This window comes from Microtus pennsylvanicus, chromosome 1 (assembly GCF_037038515.1).
Source record: "Microtus pennsylvanicus isolate mMicPen1 chromosome 1, mMicPen1.hap1, whole genome shotgun sequence".
Classification (NCBI taxonomy): domain Eukaryota; kingdom Metazoa; phylum Chordata; class Mammalia; order Rodentia; family Cricetidae; genus Microtus; species Microtus pennsylvanicus.
In genome coordinates, this window is record NC_134579.1 from 48,337,931 (window position 1) to 48,353,870 (window position 15,940).

At 41.7% G+C, this 15,940-nt stretch overlaps 1 protein-coding gene across 4 annotated transcripts in view; it reads right to left on the minus strand.

Moving 5' to 3' along the window:
- Cd96 (CD96 molecule) overlaps window positions 1-15,940 on the minus strand; it is a 76,431-nt gene that overhangs the window by 26,294 nt on the left and 34,197 nt on the right. For all 4 annotated transcript variants that reach the window (XM_075963981.1, XM_075963976.1, XM_075963977.1 and 1 more), the window contains exons 6-8: window positions 8,959-9,049; window positions 6,762-6,950; window positions 1,838-1,930 (exon numbers count right to left, since the gene is read on the minus strand). In XM_075963981.1, the coding sequence (XP_075820096.1) occupies window positions 1,838-1,930; window positions 6,762-6,950; window positions 8,959-9,049 (373 nt within the window). The remainder of the gene's footprint in view (window positions 1-1,837; window positions 1,931-6,761; window positions 6,951-8,958; window positions 9,050-15,940) is intronic.

Genomic DNA, 15,940 nt, shown 5'->3' on the forward strand with positions numbered 1-15,940 from the left:
GGCCAAGGTCTGGAGTCAGAGCAGACCCGGTATTGTGCGCTAAGTGTTCAGAGTAGGAAATCAGATGGTGAGAACCAGATAAGTTATTGATGAGGGCTCAATATCAAAATCAATGTCAATGGGTCAAAGGACCGGGTAGAGACATAAAAATAGGAGGCAGAGCGAAAGGGTCTGTGGTATTGTGGGCAGAGAGATGAGAAGCAGTCTAAGACTCATGTAGCAGACTGGTATAAATAGAGCCTCTGTTACCACTAGGTGCTGATCACGTTTAGTGTCTCAATGTCCTGCTTGGAACAAGGGAAAGGATATTTGTGCTCCCCACTATGAAAAATAAGGAAGGAAAACAACATTGCATTTAATATAAAAAACTTTTAAAATGATACAGCACAGTGACTTATATTTGATCACAATTCCTACTCTTCCCTTTAAGAGATGGAATCCTAGCCTTTCCCCTGAGACTATACTTGTTTCTCATGGAAAGAATGAAGCAGAGGTGACCTGCAGTGTGGGAGAGAATGACATTAAAAGGCTACTTTTCTCTAGCCATTATTTCTTGAAGTACTTTGTCAGGAGGAAGCCAACAGCCATCTTAGATGCAGTCCTACTGAGGGCCACGCAGTGAGCACTGAGGCATCTTGTTTTGGGAGCATGCTTGGGCTCAGATGTATGTGCTACTGTTCCAGCCGATCTTTCAGATGACTGAAGCACAGGACAATGACTCAAACTCACGGCACTTAAAATCCTTAGTGTTGTCCAGCTAAGCTGTGTATTCCAGGCTCCTCGAACCATTTGGGATGTTTTACAATGCATTACGTACCAAAGTAGTTTTTCACACAGCAATGTACAAATGTTACATAGGGCACTGCAGAGGTTTAAGATATTATTATTATTAACATTATTATTATTATTATTATTGAATATGCTGATATTTGCTGAGTGGAAATATCCGTTGTAATTTATTGGTCTTTGAAAGTGGTAGCTAGAGAAAAAAAGAAGGGTGATGACAAAGAGGAAGGAGAGGGGAGCAGGAGAGGGAGACGTGAACCTTCTGATGGTTGGTGTGCAGGCATTTTTCACCTGCCAGCCGCTTCTCACTTTCTGCAAGGCAGCTGTGTGCGACAGCGACAGTAAGGGAAATGTAAAAGGCTACCAGCTAAAGCAATTGTTCACTCCTGCGCACTGCTTTTGTTTTATTCCATTTTCCAGCAAAATTGATAGTTTTAATTAAATATGGAATGAAAGCCATGCTTCTACTCTAAATATACTTTAGTTTTTTTTTTATATTAAAGGTCACCATGGATCTCTAAATGTACAAAGGCCGTGGGCATCAGGATTATGCCTTTTTCGCATCAATACCAACCTCTGAGACTCCCTGCCATGCATGACTTTACCATAGCAACACTGACCAATGGCTCCCCACTGTTAATGCTGCTGTGGGTGGGAGGGTTGAACTCACAGCACTCCCTAGCCATCCTGGTCAATTAATTTGAGGCCAGACAAATTTAAACATAACATGTTCAACTATTTTAGACCCACAGTCTCCCCATTTGCAACCACTTTTTTAAGCTCCCCAATGAGAAGATGTCTTGGAGGACTGCCAATTTACTATTTAATAATGAATACAGAATTTAAATTCCTCGCTGAATATTTACTGACTTCAATTTGCCCATGACTTTAAGTGTTAGCTCTTAAAAACTATGAGAACAGCACTTTGGTTTATGCCAAAGGTCATAGCAAGGAAGAACATGAACCTTGCAAGTCTCCTAGTTTTAACCACTGGGTTAGTTAAAGCATTAGTAAGTTATATAAATTAAAAGTAGTGTGAAAACGTCCTTACTTGTAGGAGACACATCGTCATTTGGAAAAGGTTGTGTGCCCAAGGTAGATCTTGTCACACTGGCAAAGTGTTCCGTTGGGACATTCACTGAATCTGAAAGTGTAAGGCAGATGTTTATAATGGATAAAATATTGTTAGTAAAAGATATAAATTCATCGCTAAGCATATTTGTTCATTATCTAGCAATCAATATTGAGAACTTGATATGGACCAGGCAATGAGATTAACTGGTGAGTGGGTGAGGTGTGGAGCTGTCTTTAATTTTCTTTAAACACTTTAAAATATTTATTTGTCTTCTCTCTCTCTCTCTTTCTTTCTCTCTCTTTCTCTCCCTCTCTCTCTCAATAGAAGCTAAGATGTGTTGTTTTGCACTCATTTAATTTTCTTTAACCACCATGTGCTTTACAAATAGTTCTACTGAAGGAATTGTTTAAAAATTATTTTATTTTACGTATATGGGAGTTTTGCCTGCATTTATGTATGCAGACATGTGCACCAGGCCTCCAGGGACCAGATGAGGGGACAGGATCTCCCAAAACTGGACTCACAGATGTCTGTAGTTCACCACACATTTGCTTGGAATCAAACCCAGGTCCTCCAGAAGACCAGCATATCTTAACCACTAAGTCATCTCTCCTGCCCCTGAAGGAGTTTTTTTAATTACAACTATAAGGAGGATTGGTTAACTTTCGAAAAAAAATATAGATGAAATAAATAAATGTGGTTAATTAATGTTTGAGCCTGAAAGATTTTGTGAGTTTTCTAGATACAACATCACTGTTTAGATTAGAGTCATTAGATTAAGAAAATGATCACACTCTTCTTGTTCACCATCTACTGTAGTGATGAGGCGAGCAGGCCTGCTTTTCATCCTGCCTGGCACCCACACGGCTAGCTTAGCCCCGGAAGTAATAACACAGAAACTGTATTCATTTAAAACACTGCCTGGCCCATTATCTCTAGCCTCTTCTTGGCTAACTCTCACATCTTAATTAACCCATTTCTAATAAATCTGTGTATCACCAGATGACTGTGGCTTACCAGCAAGATTCTAGCCTATGTCCGTCTCGGGCGGGAGAGCCATGGCATCTGCCTCACTGCCTTCTACCCAGCATTCTGTTCTGTCTACTCCACCTACCTAATTTTCTGCCCTATCAAAAAGCCAAGGCAGTTTATTTAACCAATGAAATCAACACAAAACAGAAGACCCTCCTACATCAGTCTACGATTAGTCTCAAGTCCTCAAACATCATACTCCCAACTTAATATCTTGGTGTTGACCATCTCTTTTCCATCTTTCATGAACCACACATTCTATCCAAAAGGCAGTGTTTCAACCCAAGGGTAGTTGACTCATGAAGACTTCCTAGTCTTTGTGCGTTTCTCAGCATTTTCACATTTTCATATGGACCTCTTTAAAATTGGGGCTTCCTAGGGGACCTTCATGATATACCTCCTTCCTTTGATCTTAATGCTACCAAGAGACTTGTCATTTTTATTGATGGCTCATGCCCCTCCAAACGAAGAAAAACTGGTTTAGTTCCTCATTGTATTTACAGATGTCGATATGTGGAATGATGTAGTATAGACCATCATTTCCAAATTGTCAGAAAGACCAACATTAAATGCCTTTCTGACTGCTCTTAAGTAATAAGCATCCTCTTTTAAAATGGCATGCTGTGAAGATGGGGTGTGTGGCTGAAAGACGAATGCTTACATGGTTATCTCTGTGGGATGGTTTGACAGAGGTTGTAAGTCAATGCATATAGTCAAATCCCACCCATTCTTAAATTATGAATGAAATATTTTTGGGATACAGTTATACTAATTTGCTTATATGCTGTCCATAACAGCCTTTGTGCTGTATTTCTTAATTGAGTAATTAGGACAAAGATAATATTATCTACAAAACTTAAAATATTTGCTGTCTCACCCTTTATAGAGGAAGTGCCAATTCCTGGAATTGAAGGTATTGATTATGTTCTGTCCCAGATTGATACAATGTAAGGCATTTATTTTTTACTGATGGACATTTTTGTTTTAGAACAGTATTCTGATATATTTCATAAACAAACATCTTTGGAAGGTGAAGCGGTCAGCCTTGCAGTACATTTTGGAGATTTTACTATAAGATTTGCATACTGAGAAGAGCTCTTTGCCCCATGTCCAGAACCCACATAGATTTCAACATGAAATCTGAGCTCATAAACCATCTGTCTGACTTCAGATTGTACCAAAAAGTAGAAACACTGCCTTGGTCAAAATAAAAATCGGGGCTGTTAAAAAAGACATGACTACAACCTAACAGGCATAGGTGATTTCCCAACACTCAGGTTTAGAAACAAGTAGGGTTGCTTCACGAACATTTTAGATAACTCCATTTGCTGCAATGTTGAAAGGGATGGGCTTCTGGCTCTCAACAACTCTATTGTAGGCAAAGGAGTCTCTCAGAACCCCATCAGCAGCCATGAGTTTGGCCCACCAGAACATCTGAGTCAGTTCTGAGATTTCCTATGAGGAGCTGTCAGTTCTTTCGAGGTACACCTAAGAAACGAGCCAAATCCCAGGGCACATGAGATCCTTTCTTCTCAGAGTGGAGCCCCGCGAGAAGTTTCTTGCAGCGTCTTATTAATAATATAGAACTCAGCTCCAGACTTGCTGAATTAGAATCTACATTTTAACAAGATGTATTAGTGATTTGTGTGCAAATCTGATTCTCTATTTTTGTTTTCAGGATCCCTAGAAGCAGACACAAGTATGAATTTTGGCTTATTGTAGGAAGTCATAGGGCAAGAAGTCTTTGTCTAGAATCTTCCACTTAAATGCCTAGTGTTCCTCTTCTCTCAGCTATAGAGATAGCCTTTGACTTTCTCCACACCCTGAAATAATACCTGAGTGCATCTACACAAGTAAGAACACAATTTGATTTGTTGATTTGTGTGTGGATGGGGCCAGAAAGGGAGCGATAGTTTTGGAAACCAGATTTTGGGAAACTCCAAGATTTATTAGCTTTAATATCTTGCTGTGAAGACTAAAAGTTCATTTTGTAATTAAAATTTCCCTGCTCACTCAGAGTCTACACTTATGAAAGAAGAGGGACTTCTCTGTAAAATTTGAAATATAGTGTGTTCGGGGTATGAAAATCAGTATTCCTTTTCAACTTAAAAGTTTTCATTATTTTCTGATCTGGAAACAAAGTTTGGGTTGGATATCAGAATGCACTGGTTTGGGGGCACATGGGAATAGTATTCTGTTTAAGAACTGAAGATCTTAGAGCCTTTAGCTCACAGCTTCAGCTTCTGCCAAAGCTCAGCTCTGGCACTTCTGTACGAGACATCATAAACTTCCTACTGTTCTTAGACTGCAGCCCTGCCCATGTGACACCTTCTAGGAAAGAGTTGTGCTCGTTCTTCAGGGAGCTGACTGAACTTGAGTAAGGCTGTTTTCATATAAGTCCATCAAAATGTCTGAATGAGTGACTCCGAATTGACAGGGATTCTTTTTCATATTTAATTATATGGACACAGGTAGAGTCTCGGGCGATATTGCCTTTGGCCCAGCATGGAATGTCACCTGCTTCTTAGTAGTGGGAAAGGCTTTGTACCAAGATATATAGCCCTTCATCTGCAGATCCAGTAACCAAGCATTGTGTCTAGGAGGCTGCCAGAGTGCAATGCAAACTGTCCCTGTATAAATGGTTTCCGGAATAAATTAGTATATGTTTATGGATGCGTTATAGACAACTTTTATGAAGCTAGGATAACAGTTAAAGAGGTTAATAGCTCTATAGCGCTGTAATAAAGATTCGCAAATCTGTTTGGTTTTGTCTGAGTGCTACTGAATATGCACACTTGACAGCCATCCTTATAGCTTTTTAGAAATACACATATCTGCTGTCACCACATTTCCTGAGACCATTGTCATATTTTATATAGTAAAATCTCAATTATTTTTGTATGATTCTGGGTAGTAAATTTGGTTATTCAAATTTTGTAATAGCGAGGGTGGTTTGAATTTATCAACTTATTCCAGTCATAAAAGTCTCCAGCTAGATACTATGGTTTAATCAGGGCAGTGAAGTTATTATTATGCAAGGTCACACCCATCTCTAAACAGTGAGATTACACATGCTGGGACTAATTAAATCTTCTCTGTTTTCTTTTCTTCATTTGAACATTTGTTTATTTGTGCGTGTGCGCCTGAGTGCATATGTCATAGCACATGCCTGAGAATCAGAGGACAACTTTCTAGAGTCTGTCCTCTTCTCTGACCATGTGGGCCCCGAAGATGGGACTCTGTTGTCACGCTTGCAGCAAGTGCCTTTACCTGCTGAGTCATTCACCAGTTCAAAATATGTTTATGACTCAGGAATTTTAAGATAGTTTAAATTTCAGCTAATCCTAGGTGTTATTATTAATTGTTATTATTAATTGCATGGGATGATAAGTGAACCAGAATGCTAGTTGACTCAACATCATGATTAGGCTGTAGTGACTAAGGACTCTAATTCTAGCACTGGGGAGGCTGAAGCAGTAGATTGCCAGGAGTTAGAGATCAGTTTGTACTAGATACTGAGTTCCAGGCTAGTGGAGGCAATAACCTGAAACACCCATCTGGAAAAAAAGAAAAAAGAAAAAAAGAAAAGACAAGAAGAAAGAGTTATTATCACAATAAAAAAATACTGTGAGAAAATCTTTATAGAAAAAGGAATTATTTTTAATTTTTATTTGGAGAAAATATTTTGAGATTCTACTTCTGAATTGTTTAATGTTTTGAAATTTAGCAATTTCGGGTTATGTGGAGAGCTTTCTGGCATTGTACTGGTGTGGAAATAATAAAAATCCTATCCTTTCCAATTAGTCATGTTCTGAGTTGGTGGCACTCTTGGCTAAGCCTTATTGACTTTGCTAAAGAGGGAACTCACCTGAGGGAAGCATGATGGCCTGTGATGAGATATTCCACATTTTGTTTCTGGGGCCCGGGGACAGAGCCATGCACTGAACTGTCACGTTGTTTGATTGTGCTGGCCTGTCAACATGCGTCCTTGTTAAAACTGACTTTACTTCCCAAAATCCACTTCTGTCAGTCTTCTTCTCATTCGTAATGTATATTCCTGCAGGACAGATGGAAGCATGATTAGTCCCTGACATTTTCTGTATCAGCCAGATGAAGATGCCGAGACATGGCATAATAAAAGTTGATTTTACTTTGTTTTGAGATAAGGGTCTCTGTGTGTGGTTTAGACGGGCCTTTAACGCATGACTCAAGTCATCCTCCATCCCCATCTGTGTAGAGAGCCTAGAGACTGATGCTGCACCACACAGCTAGTTACTCAAGCAGTTGGCATTTAGCTTTGGAGAAGCAAGGTCCAGTTCTAGCAAAGCTGGAATTAACCCGTGGCAGGTGTTCCAGCCCTGTGTGGCACTGATCCATAGTTGGGCTGCACTATGCATTTGTTATATTATTTTCTTCTGACTATGGGTTCAAAGGCTTGGGTAGATTATTTCAACTCATTAGTGCCATTTAGTAATGGAGAAATTAGTGACTTGTTCTTGAATTGGCTTGAACTCTGGGGAGGCTCTTCTGTAGACTCTGGCCAGGCAATAAAAGGATATCAAAGAAATATAAAACAGCTCCGTTCTGCTTTGAGCTTCCCCAATGTGAGGAAGTGCATCTAGGTGTGGTCCTTCCAGAGAGAAGGAAGGGGGTGTTGATTGGATTAGATTTCCTCCTAACTATAAATGTAGTAGATGATGTGGATTCTAATCCTGATGCCCTACCATAGCCTTCTCCTGAAATAAGTTGTGTATTGATAAGCATTTTCAGTTCTAGTCCCATGAGTCTTCTCTAGAATCTTTTATCTGTCATTGTTAGGATAAGTTCCAAATTGCATGCATTGTAGCAATAAATTACTTAAAAAAAAATCTGTCCTCAGAGGCCAGTTCATTCTGAACTCTCACAGAGTCCTGACATTAAAGACTCTTTGTTTCTTTTGAGACCAGGGTCTGGTATATCTCTGGCTGACTTTAAACTCATTATGTAGTCAAGCATGACCTTGAACTTTTCCTTAACCTCCCAAATACAAGGATTGCAGGCCTGTGTCAACATGCCTGGCTCCCATGAAAGGTTCTTCCTGCTAATTCTGAAGCTATTAGTTAGCAAAGTACTAGTCAGCTGCTATTAGTTGTACTCTGGTGGGCTTCTGACCACATTGTCAGGCCTCTTGTGTGAGAACGTACTGGGCACATCCTATCTGGATGCTTCACATAACCGGAAAATATACTTGTCGTAACCTTTAACATGTACTTTCAGGATTGTGTTGTGTTATTGTAGTGAACTGCCGTTAAAGTGACCCCATTAACCAGTAACTAATCATCAAGGGATCTATAAATTCATCTACCAGAAGAAGCTGTTAATTTTAGAAATTAAAAGAAAAAATTGAGCAAGAGCTGTGTGATTCAGCTATTGTTCCGTGTGTTGGAAGGGAAAGTCAGTGGAAGGCCTGCTGTCCAGGCGCAGATGCCCGAGCTTATTCTGGCAATGCTGCCATGGTTACCACCTATGAGAAACACTACTTTCTACTGAAATTGTCTGTGTGTTTCCTGCTCCAGAAACTAAATCCTCCCGGTAAACTTGTTCCTTATGAGGGAACCTTTTATATCCATCCCTACGGCCACACCCCCAATCCTGTCCCAAATATTCACAAGAGAAAGTGAAAGTTATTATCAATTGATTTAAAGCAGTGGTGTTTAAAAAAAATGAACACAATATGTTAAAATAACAAGGCAGAGCAGATAGTAACACTACAAAGTCAGAGATATTATCATTAACTACATGTTTATTTGAATGCTTTTGTTCTTGTAAAGAATATTTACTTCTGCTAACACCAACTGAATGGTTTGTATGATCTGAAGAAATCAACTATATCAGTTTTATTCTGGAAATATTACCTTCTACCCCCTTGGTGGAATCAGATGAAGTATTAGAAACTGACACCTGGTAGGTAAGACGATGCTTTTTTCTTAGAGCAAGAATTAGTTTTAATGCTAAAACTAACTTGGGCACAATGCTTTCTAATGCTTGGTGTTGCCAAACACGTTCCCACAGCTTTGTTTCCTCACCTTCTTCATTGCCTTGAAGAAATCTTCCGTCTATTAACCAGGTGATGTTTGCTCTGGGGAACACCTTCTTCAGTAGGCAGGTAAATACTCTCTACAACAGACAGAAAGAGGGTCATTTTCAAACTCGGAAGAAATTCCTGCTCCTTGTGTCTCCATTCCTATGAGACACTTAACAAGAAATGATTTTGCCTACCTTTCAAAACACCGGGGTTTTCCTTTGGGGGCCTTGGCAAATTTGTGGCTAGAACCCTAGGTCAGTGTAGGAATGTCAAGACTCTACTAATGTTGCAGGAAGTTTATGGGCTCTGAGCAATAGAACTAATATTAAGATAATACTAAGTAGAAATCAAAGAGTAGAAGGAAAAAGTCCCAGAGCCAGAGAAAAATGTGACTAGATTAAAAGGGAAATGGGATCGAGACACTATTTTTCTGTTTCCAAAACAGTGTGAAAGACCATCCATTGTGAAGGTCAGTGGAAATCATTTTAAGTAAATATATCATTTGGGGGTATAATTTTTCATAACCTCCTTTGTTTTTTATCTTGATTCTCTACAGGAGACAGTGCATGCTTCCTTATGGTAGGTGACAAATATGGAACACCAAGGTGTTACATGGTTAACGGAATTAGAAGCAATCAATGGTATTGCATCCCAAAAGATTTCTTGGTAAAATATTTTGGATTGAACATGAGAGGATGGGTAGCATAGTGGTCTGAGTGAGAATGGCACCCACAGGCTCATATATTTGAGTGTTTGGTCTCCAGTGAGTAGACTGTTTAGGAAGGATTAGGAGGTGTGGCCTTGTCTGATGTGGTATATTGATGGGGGTGGGCTTTGGTGTTTCAGAAGCCCACACGGGCCCAGTCTGTCTCTCTCTGCTGCCTGTGGATAAGATTTAAATTCTCAGCCACTGCTCCAGTGTCATGCCTAGCTGCCTCCTGCCATACTCCCTACCAAGTTGGTCAGGGCTCACTCCCTGAAGCTGTAAATAAGCCCCGATTAAGTATATTTCCCTGAAGCTGTAAATAAGCCCCGACTAAGTATATTTCCCTGAAGCTGTAAATAAGCCCCGACTAAGTATATTTCCCTGAAGCTGTAAATAAGCCCCGATTAAGTATATTATTTCATGTTTCCTTGTCTATTGTGTCTCTTCACAACAAGAGAATAGATGTAATTTCTGTGTTACTCTCAGTACAGTTTGCACACCACTGTACCATCCACGAGCTGAGCAAGGGCGTGGAGATTGAAAGAACACACAAGAGACCTGGGTCATTCAAAAGGAGATCAACTGAATGCTGCTTATTCAAGTTTAGGAAAAACCTTACATACCTAACTGCTGCACAATGGAATTCCCCCCCCCCCAAGGTAGGTGGGAAATTACCACACCCGAGGTGGAATAAACATGCCCTGTAGCTAATCACCAGGCTGGGCAGAGAGAGCATAGGATAGCTGGGAAATGCAACAAAATGTCTGGCCAGAAACTGTCCTCAAGATGAACCTCAGGAGGAGGGGTAGACCTGGGACCTACAAACAGTAATTAAGACAGGTAATCATGTTATAAAATCAAAGATAAGTTAGATCTTTTCAATACTTTCATTCTTTTGGAAAATAGCATTGTGAACATATCCAATGATGTTTATTAGTTTGCTTATCTGATGCTCTATAAAACCATAATTCCATTTCTAGCTATATATTTTCTTACTACCAATGTGTGAATTTTGGATATGCCTTGTCCTTGATCTTGGTAGCTAAACGTTTCCCACAACTGTTGACTCTAACAGTAGTTAACTGGTAAGGAACAGTGAACTGGCTGTAATACTGATGTGTGGGATTTACCAACTAATTACCATCAAATAAGCCAAGCCTAGAAAGCTGTGAATCCAAACTCAAGGGTGCCAGAAGACATTTTTCTGGTAGACTTCTCCTGATGTGTGGTTTCCTGCCCCTAAGTGCACTGCAGTTAACTAGGAAAAAAAATAACTTCCATAATAATCCAATCTTAGGTCAAACGCTTCAGGAAATATTAAGCATATATGGTATTGCTGAGGAGTTAGTGTTGTCCTCATTCAGAGCCTGGCTTAAATGAGCAAGAAGAGAACGTTGAATCTGAAAGAAAAATAGAGTAAATATGTAGAGTAATGTAAATGCACACACAAAGGTGACTTTTATGGACAGGGAAGTATGGGTCTGGATTGTATTGGTAGTGTCTGTTGGAAAGTGGCGAGGATTCAAATCTGGATAGCCAAGGTGGGCTGTTTAGCCAAGAGGAACAGATGTAAGTTAGAGATGTTGTCCTGGAACCTGGAAGATGTTGGCAGATGATTATAACAAGCTAAGATTAACAAGGCAGAAAAAAATATAGCCCTGACTGTATATGACTCTATATGTACATGTGCATATACATACAGTATATATGGCTGCTCATTTTTTTTGTAGCTGGGCTTATAGTACAGAGGAACATAGCCCCCCTTTCCTCCACGCTGCATTTAACTACATGTCTATGATTCATTACTGGAAATCAGCTCCATGGGGGCTCTTCTTAATCATTCAATGAGTGTTGGTCCACAATAGCACAAAATAGCACTGAGCTGAAATCCCCAGATTGTCTCCTCCAGTTCAAGACCGATGATTTAAAATTTTCACCTTCTACAAGAATGTGATGGCTTCATGACTATGCAAAACTCATAGATTGCTAACAACCCCCACACTCTGCAATATCTGCTGATTAGATGTCTGGGACGCATCTAATCAGTTATTTCCTAAGTTAAATCCCCACTGCTGCCCCCAGCCTAGAGCTTTAAAAATGGTATGAAACACACCAAGCTCAGATGGCCTTCCAGGATGCGGCCCATCAGCATCTTTTTGACTTTGCTGACTTACCAAATAAATCCTTTTCCTTGCTCCATTAATACTGTCTTTTGTGAGAGGTGAGTGGACAGGCTAAGGAGCAATTCCTCACCTACAGATGAAATACTGAATTATCGCTAGTTACCACAGCTGCATCGAGACAGCACCTTGCCCAATGGATTTGTTTGCTTTTTTAGAACAAGTTTGAAAACATCAAGGTTTTAAATCTAGGAACAAAGAAAGGCACTGGTCACTGTCTTGAATCTGTGTCCCTCTATGTGTTTATGCATCTGACTTTCCCCTTCTGTGTCGCTGTCTCCTAGGATCCCAGAAGACAGTGTTGACTGGCTAAACACCGCTTCAAGCAGGGACTGAGCGTCAGTGAGCGTCACAGGATGGAATAGCCCCCAAAGAGGTTGATTCTAAAGATGGTAGGGTGCACCCTGTAAGAGGAGTCAACAGCTCATGGGAACCAAATAATCCCTTTCACGTAACAACAGGGGTGGGACATTTCCAGACCCCCTCTTGCGAGCCAGAGTTGAGCAGTCACCAGCCATAGCACACCGTGAGCAACACCGCTGCCCTCACCTTCTGCCCCAGTTCTCTCTGTGATGAAACCGAGAGCTCACGTCAGTGCGCTGAAGATGCACGTAGGGTTCTTCCCAGGGTGGCTATGTAGGTTATATCATTTATCTTTCACCAGTACCTCGCTTTAATTGGTGTGCTGGGATAGGCACTGAGCCTCGTCTGTTGGGACTTCCAGGGTTGGTGCTTTTTTATTCTAAAACTCCAGTAACAGAAAGATAATTTAAAAAAACCAAACCTTTCCCAACTTTCCAAAGCAATACTTGATCTCACTTGGATCTTTCCTCTGCTCACGCCACCTGGCTTAGAAACGCAACTCTCAGCCTCTCCACCATCTGCACTGTGACATTTCTCTCTTTTCTTCTATCCTGTAAACGTCCCTTCCTGTGGACATTGACTTTAAAAATGTTCCTGTCTCCTCGTGGTAGGCTTTGCTTTCCTGATTTAAATACAAATGTGAGTATATATTTCCCGTAAGTGGTGATTATCTTTCTGAGAAGATAAGCCAAGAGCATTTCGGTTTTCCCAACTCTAGTTATATAATGTAATGAAAGCACTGCGGAATTCATATCTTAATTTACCAGCATTCTTTGTATTTTCAGTTTTCTTTCACTTAATATCTTCCTTTCTGTGAGATCTTTGGCTTTTCTGCTGACCACATTCACAGCAGCCGTGGATTTTTAGCTAAGTATAAAACTTAATGATCTGACAGTTTGGAAAATACTTCAAGTCACAGAGGTCTTTGCATTCAGGGGAGTCTGTATTCCATCTTCTCCACTTTTTCTTACACTGTTCTCTGCTTGAGAAGTTGGATACCCATGCAGGATGCAAGTCTACTAAGTCACCTACAGGTACTCCATACCGGCACACAAAGACCTCCAGGAAGAGGGAGGGGCTCAATCCAGAAGTGTCCTCCCCCTGGGATCAGGTATGAGCTAATAATCATCATCCTAGGTGTGCAGGAGTGTGCTCACGGAACACCAGGGAGATCAGAAAGGAGTCCAGAGCTTCCCCTGCCTCTAAGTGCCTGCTGGGGCTGGGTGACGAGGGAATGAGAGCAGAATTTCCCTACCATTCCGGGCTGCAAGCTGGATGAATACATTTCCTATTCATGTATACAATGATCCAGAAAGAATGGAGAAATCAGACTGTTGTTAGGGGACAATATGGTTTCCTACTTACCTATCTGTATTTGAAATTGGGCAAAGAAGTAAAACACCTGCTGTCAGGTGCCTGGGGAACATTCAGTTGGCTGTTGGCTTTGCAGGCCATTGTGCCAGGAAAGGTGGGATACAGTAAGTTGCTGGCAGGAGACAACCAGGCAGGCCCAGTCTGTGAAGACTTGCCCGTGTCCTTCTCCTCCTGGCATGCCAGACCCTCCTGCTTAAAACAGCTAAGTTTGTTCTTGAGGTTCCTTAGAATCCCCCAAACAGAGGGACCTCTGTGGGTCAAACATGCTGGGAACGTTTGGCATTTCAGCCTCTAGACCACAACACACTGCAGCAACTCCTCCCTCCCACACCACCTGCCGTGTTCACTTCATCCGTGAGGCCCTATTGTGAGCCTCCTGAACTGCTCCAGAGCGGGCATTGTTGTTCTTCTTACCACTGAGATGCAGCTAGCTGTCAAGCTGCATGGAGGCAGAAAGCTGCTAAGAGGGGGAGTCAAGGAGGAAACCTGGGTGTTTGAATATGTAAGAGTGGGTGGCGCGGGAACACTGGGTCCGCCTGAGAGAGCTGGATTTGCTAGGCAGGGGATGTCTCTGTTTCTGAACATCTGTTTGTTGAGGGGAGAGCAGTGAGTGTCTGGGGAAGAGGACAAATGAGTGAGCTGGCTCTCTAGACTCACCCCAGCACTCCAGCAAAGCAGAAGATTGAAAACTTCACAGCAGCGTATGTGGTCAGCTTTGGAACATTTCCTAACCGTTCATCAACTTTGTTGTTCAACTAAAACATTCTGCATATATCTAGGCACACTATGAAGACAGTGTGGAAGAGGAGGTAAAATGAGGTCAGGAAAGGATGAGGAGAAGGTCAGAACTGGGATGTTGCCAAAAGGAGCTTCAGAGACCAAGGAGGAGGTAAGTAAAGTGGATGCCCAGAACAAAGGTGCTTTATTTTCTAAGGCCTGGGAGTATTCCAGCTGAGCCCCATCTCAGATCATATGCTACCTGTCTGTCAACTCAATGTCAGACAAGAGAGGCATGGCCTGGGGTCAACATGGGTACCACCATCCCGTGGAAGCATCTGCAAAGCATGAACAGAGAGGAGTTGAAGAAGAGCAGCCACAGCCTTGCCAGGCAGCACCAAGATCATGGCCCCCTGGATCCCGCTAGGCATGGAGGATGACTGGGCCAAGCTCCCAGAGCCAGGAGATGTCCTAACTTTATGGGCCAGCCAGAGGAAAAGGAAGTGCTGAGGGTGTAGAGGGGAGTAGAATGGTGAGAGAGGACTGTGGAAGGGAAGAGCGAGCACTTGAGGAGGAGGGAAGAGCCATCCTGGAGATGAGGCAGAAAGTGAGAGGAGAGATGGCTGGGTGTGCCTGCAGCCAGAAGAGGGGCCGCCTGCAGTAGCACATTCCTTCCCTTCTGCTTAAATGCTGACTGTGGGCATGCGTTCTAAAAACAGTGGCTTTCCCCTTAGCTCTTATTCAAATAGGAAGCAAAAGTGGTCTATGGGGTGCTCTAAAGACACGAGCAATCATGCGAGCCAACCTTTACAGGTATGAGCAGAGCAAATACTTAATCTCCAGGGCTTCCAGTGTTTGCTGAGCCTTGGTTAGAACTTCAAAGTGCGCTAATGAGACATATGAATTACTTTGTCGCAAGTCTCTGAGTCGTTTCAGGTTAGAATATATGGGTCAGCATCTCCAGCACTTGGTTTCAGGGAATGGGGAGATTTGAATGGAATGCACCTACTTGAGCAGCTCACCCCTAGAGGCTCAGGGACTGAACGCATTCATGCTGGCAGCAACCTGAGACAGCACACACAGGCTACTCTGTGATCCAATGATGGAAGGACCGAAAGCCTTCTGTCTGAGCAATGATTAGCTTTCTCTTCTGGCCAGAATGCTTTGCTTTTCTCTTACATTAAAACTGTTTCATCTGTGCAGACTTTCTGCGTCTTGTGAGATTTCCAACAACCTAACTAAAACTAATTAATGCATAATTAGGACAGAGAAAATACAATACCTCTCAACTCACTGGGTTTAAATGTTAAGAATAATAAAAAAAAATGGGTTGGTAATATGGGTCAGATGTTAAAAACACCTGCTAGGCAAATCGAAGACCTAAGTGCCATGTCTAGGACTTGCCACAGAAGGGGTGAGCCAACTCTTGTAAGATGTCCTCTGATCTCCACATATGCACCGTGGTACTGTGTGTCTGCACACATACACGCACACACACGCACACAATTAAAATAAAAGTTTTTTTTTTTGATTTTTCGAGACAGGGTTTCTCTGTGGTTTTGGAGCCTGTCCTGGAACTAGCTCTTGTAGACCAGGCTGGTCTCGAACTCACAGAGATCCTCCTGCCTCTGCCTCCCAAGTGC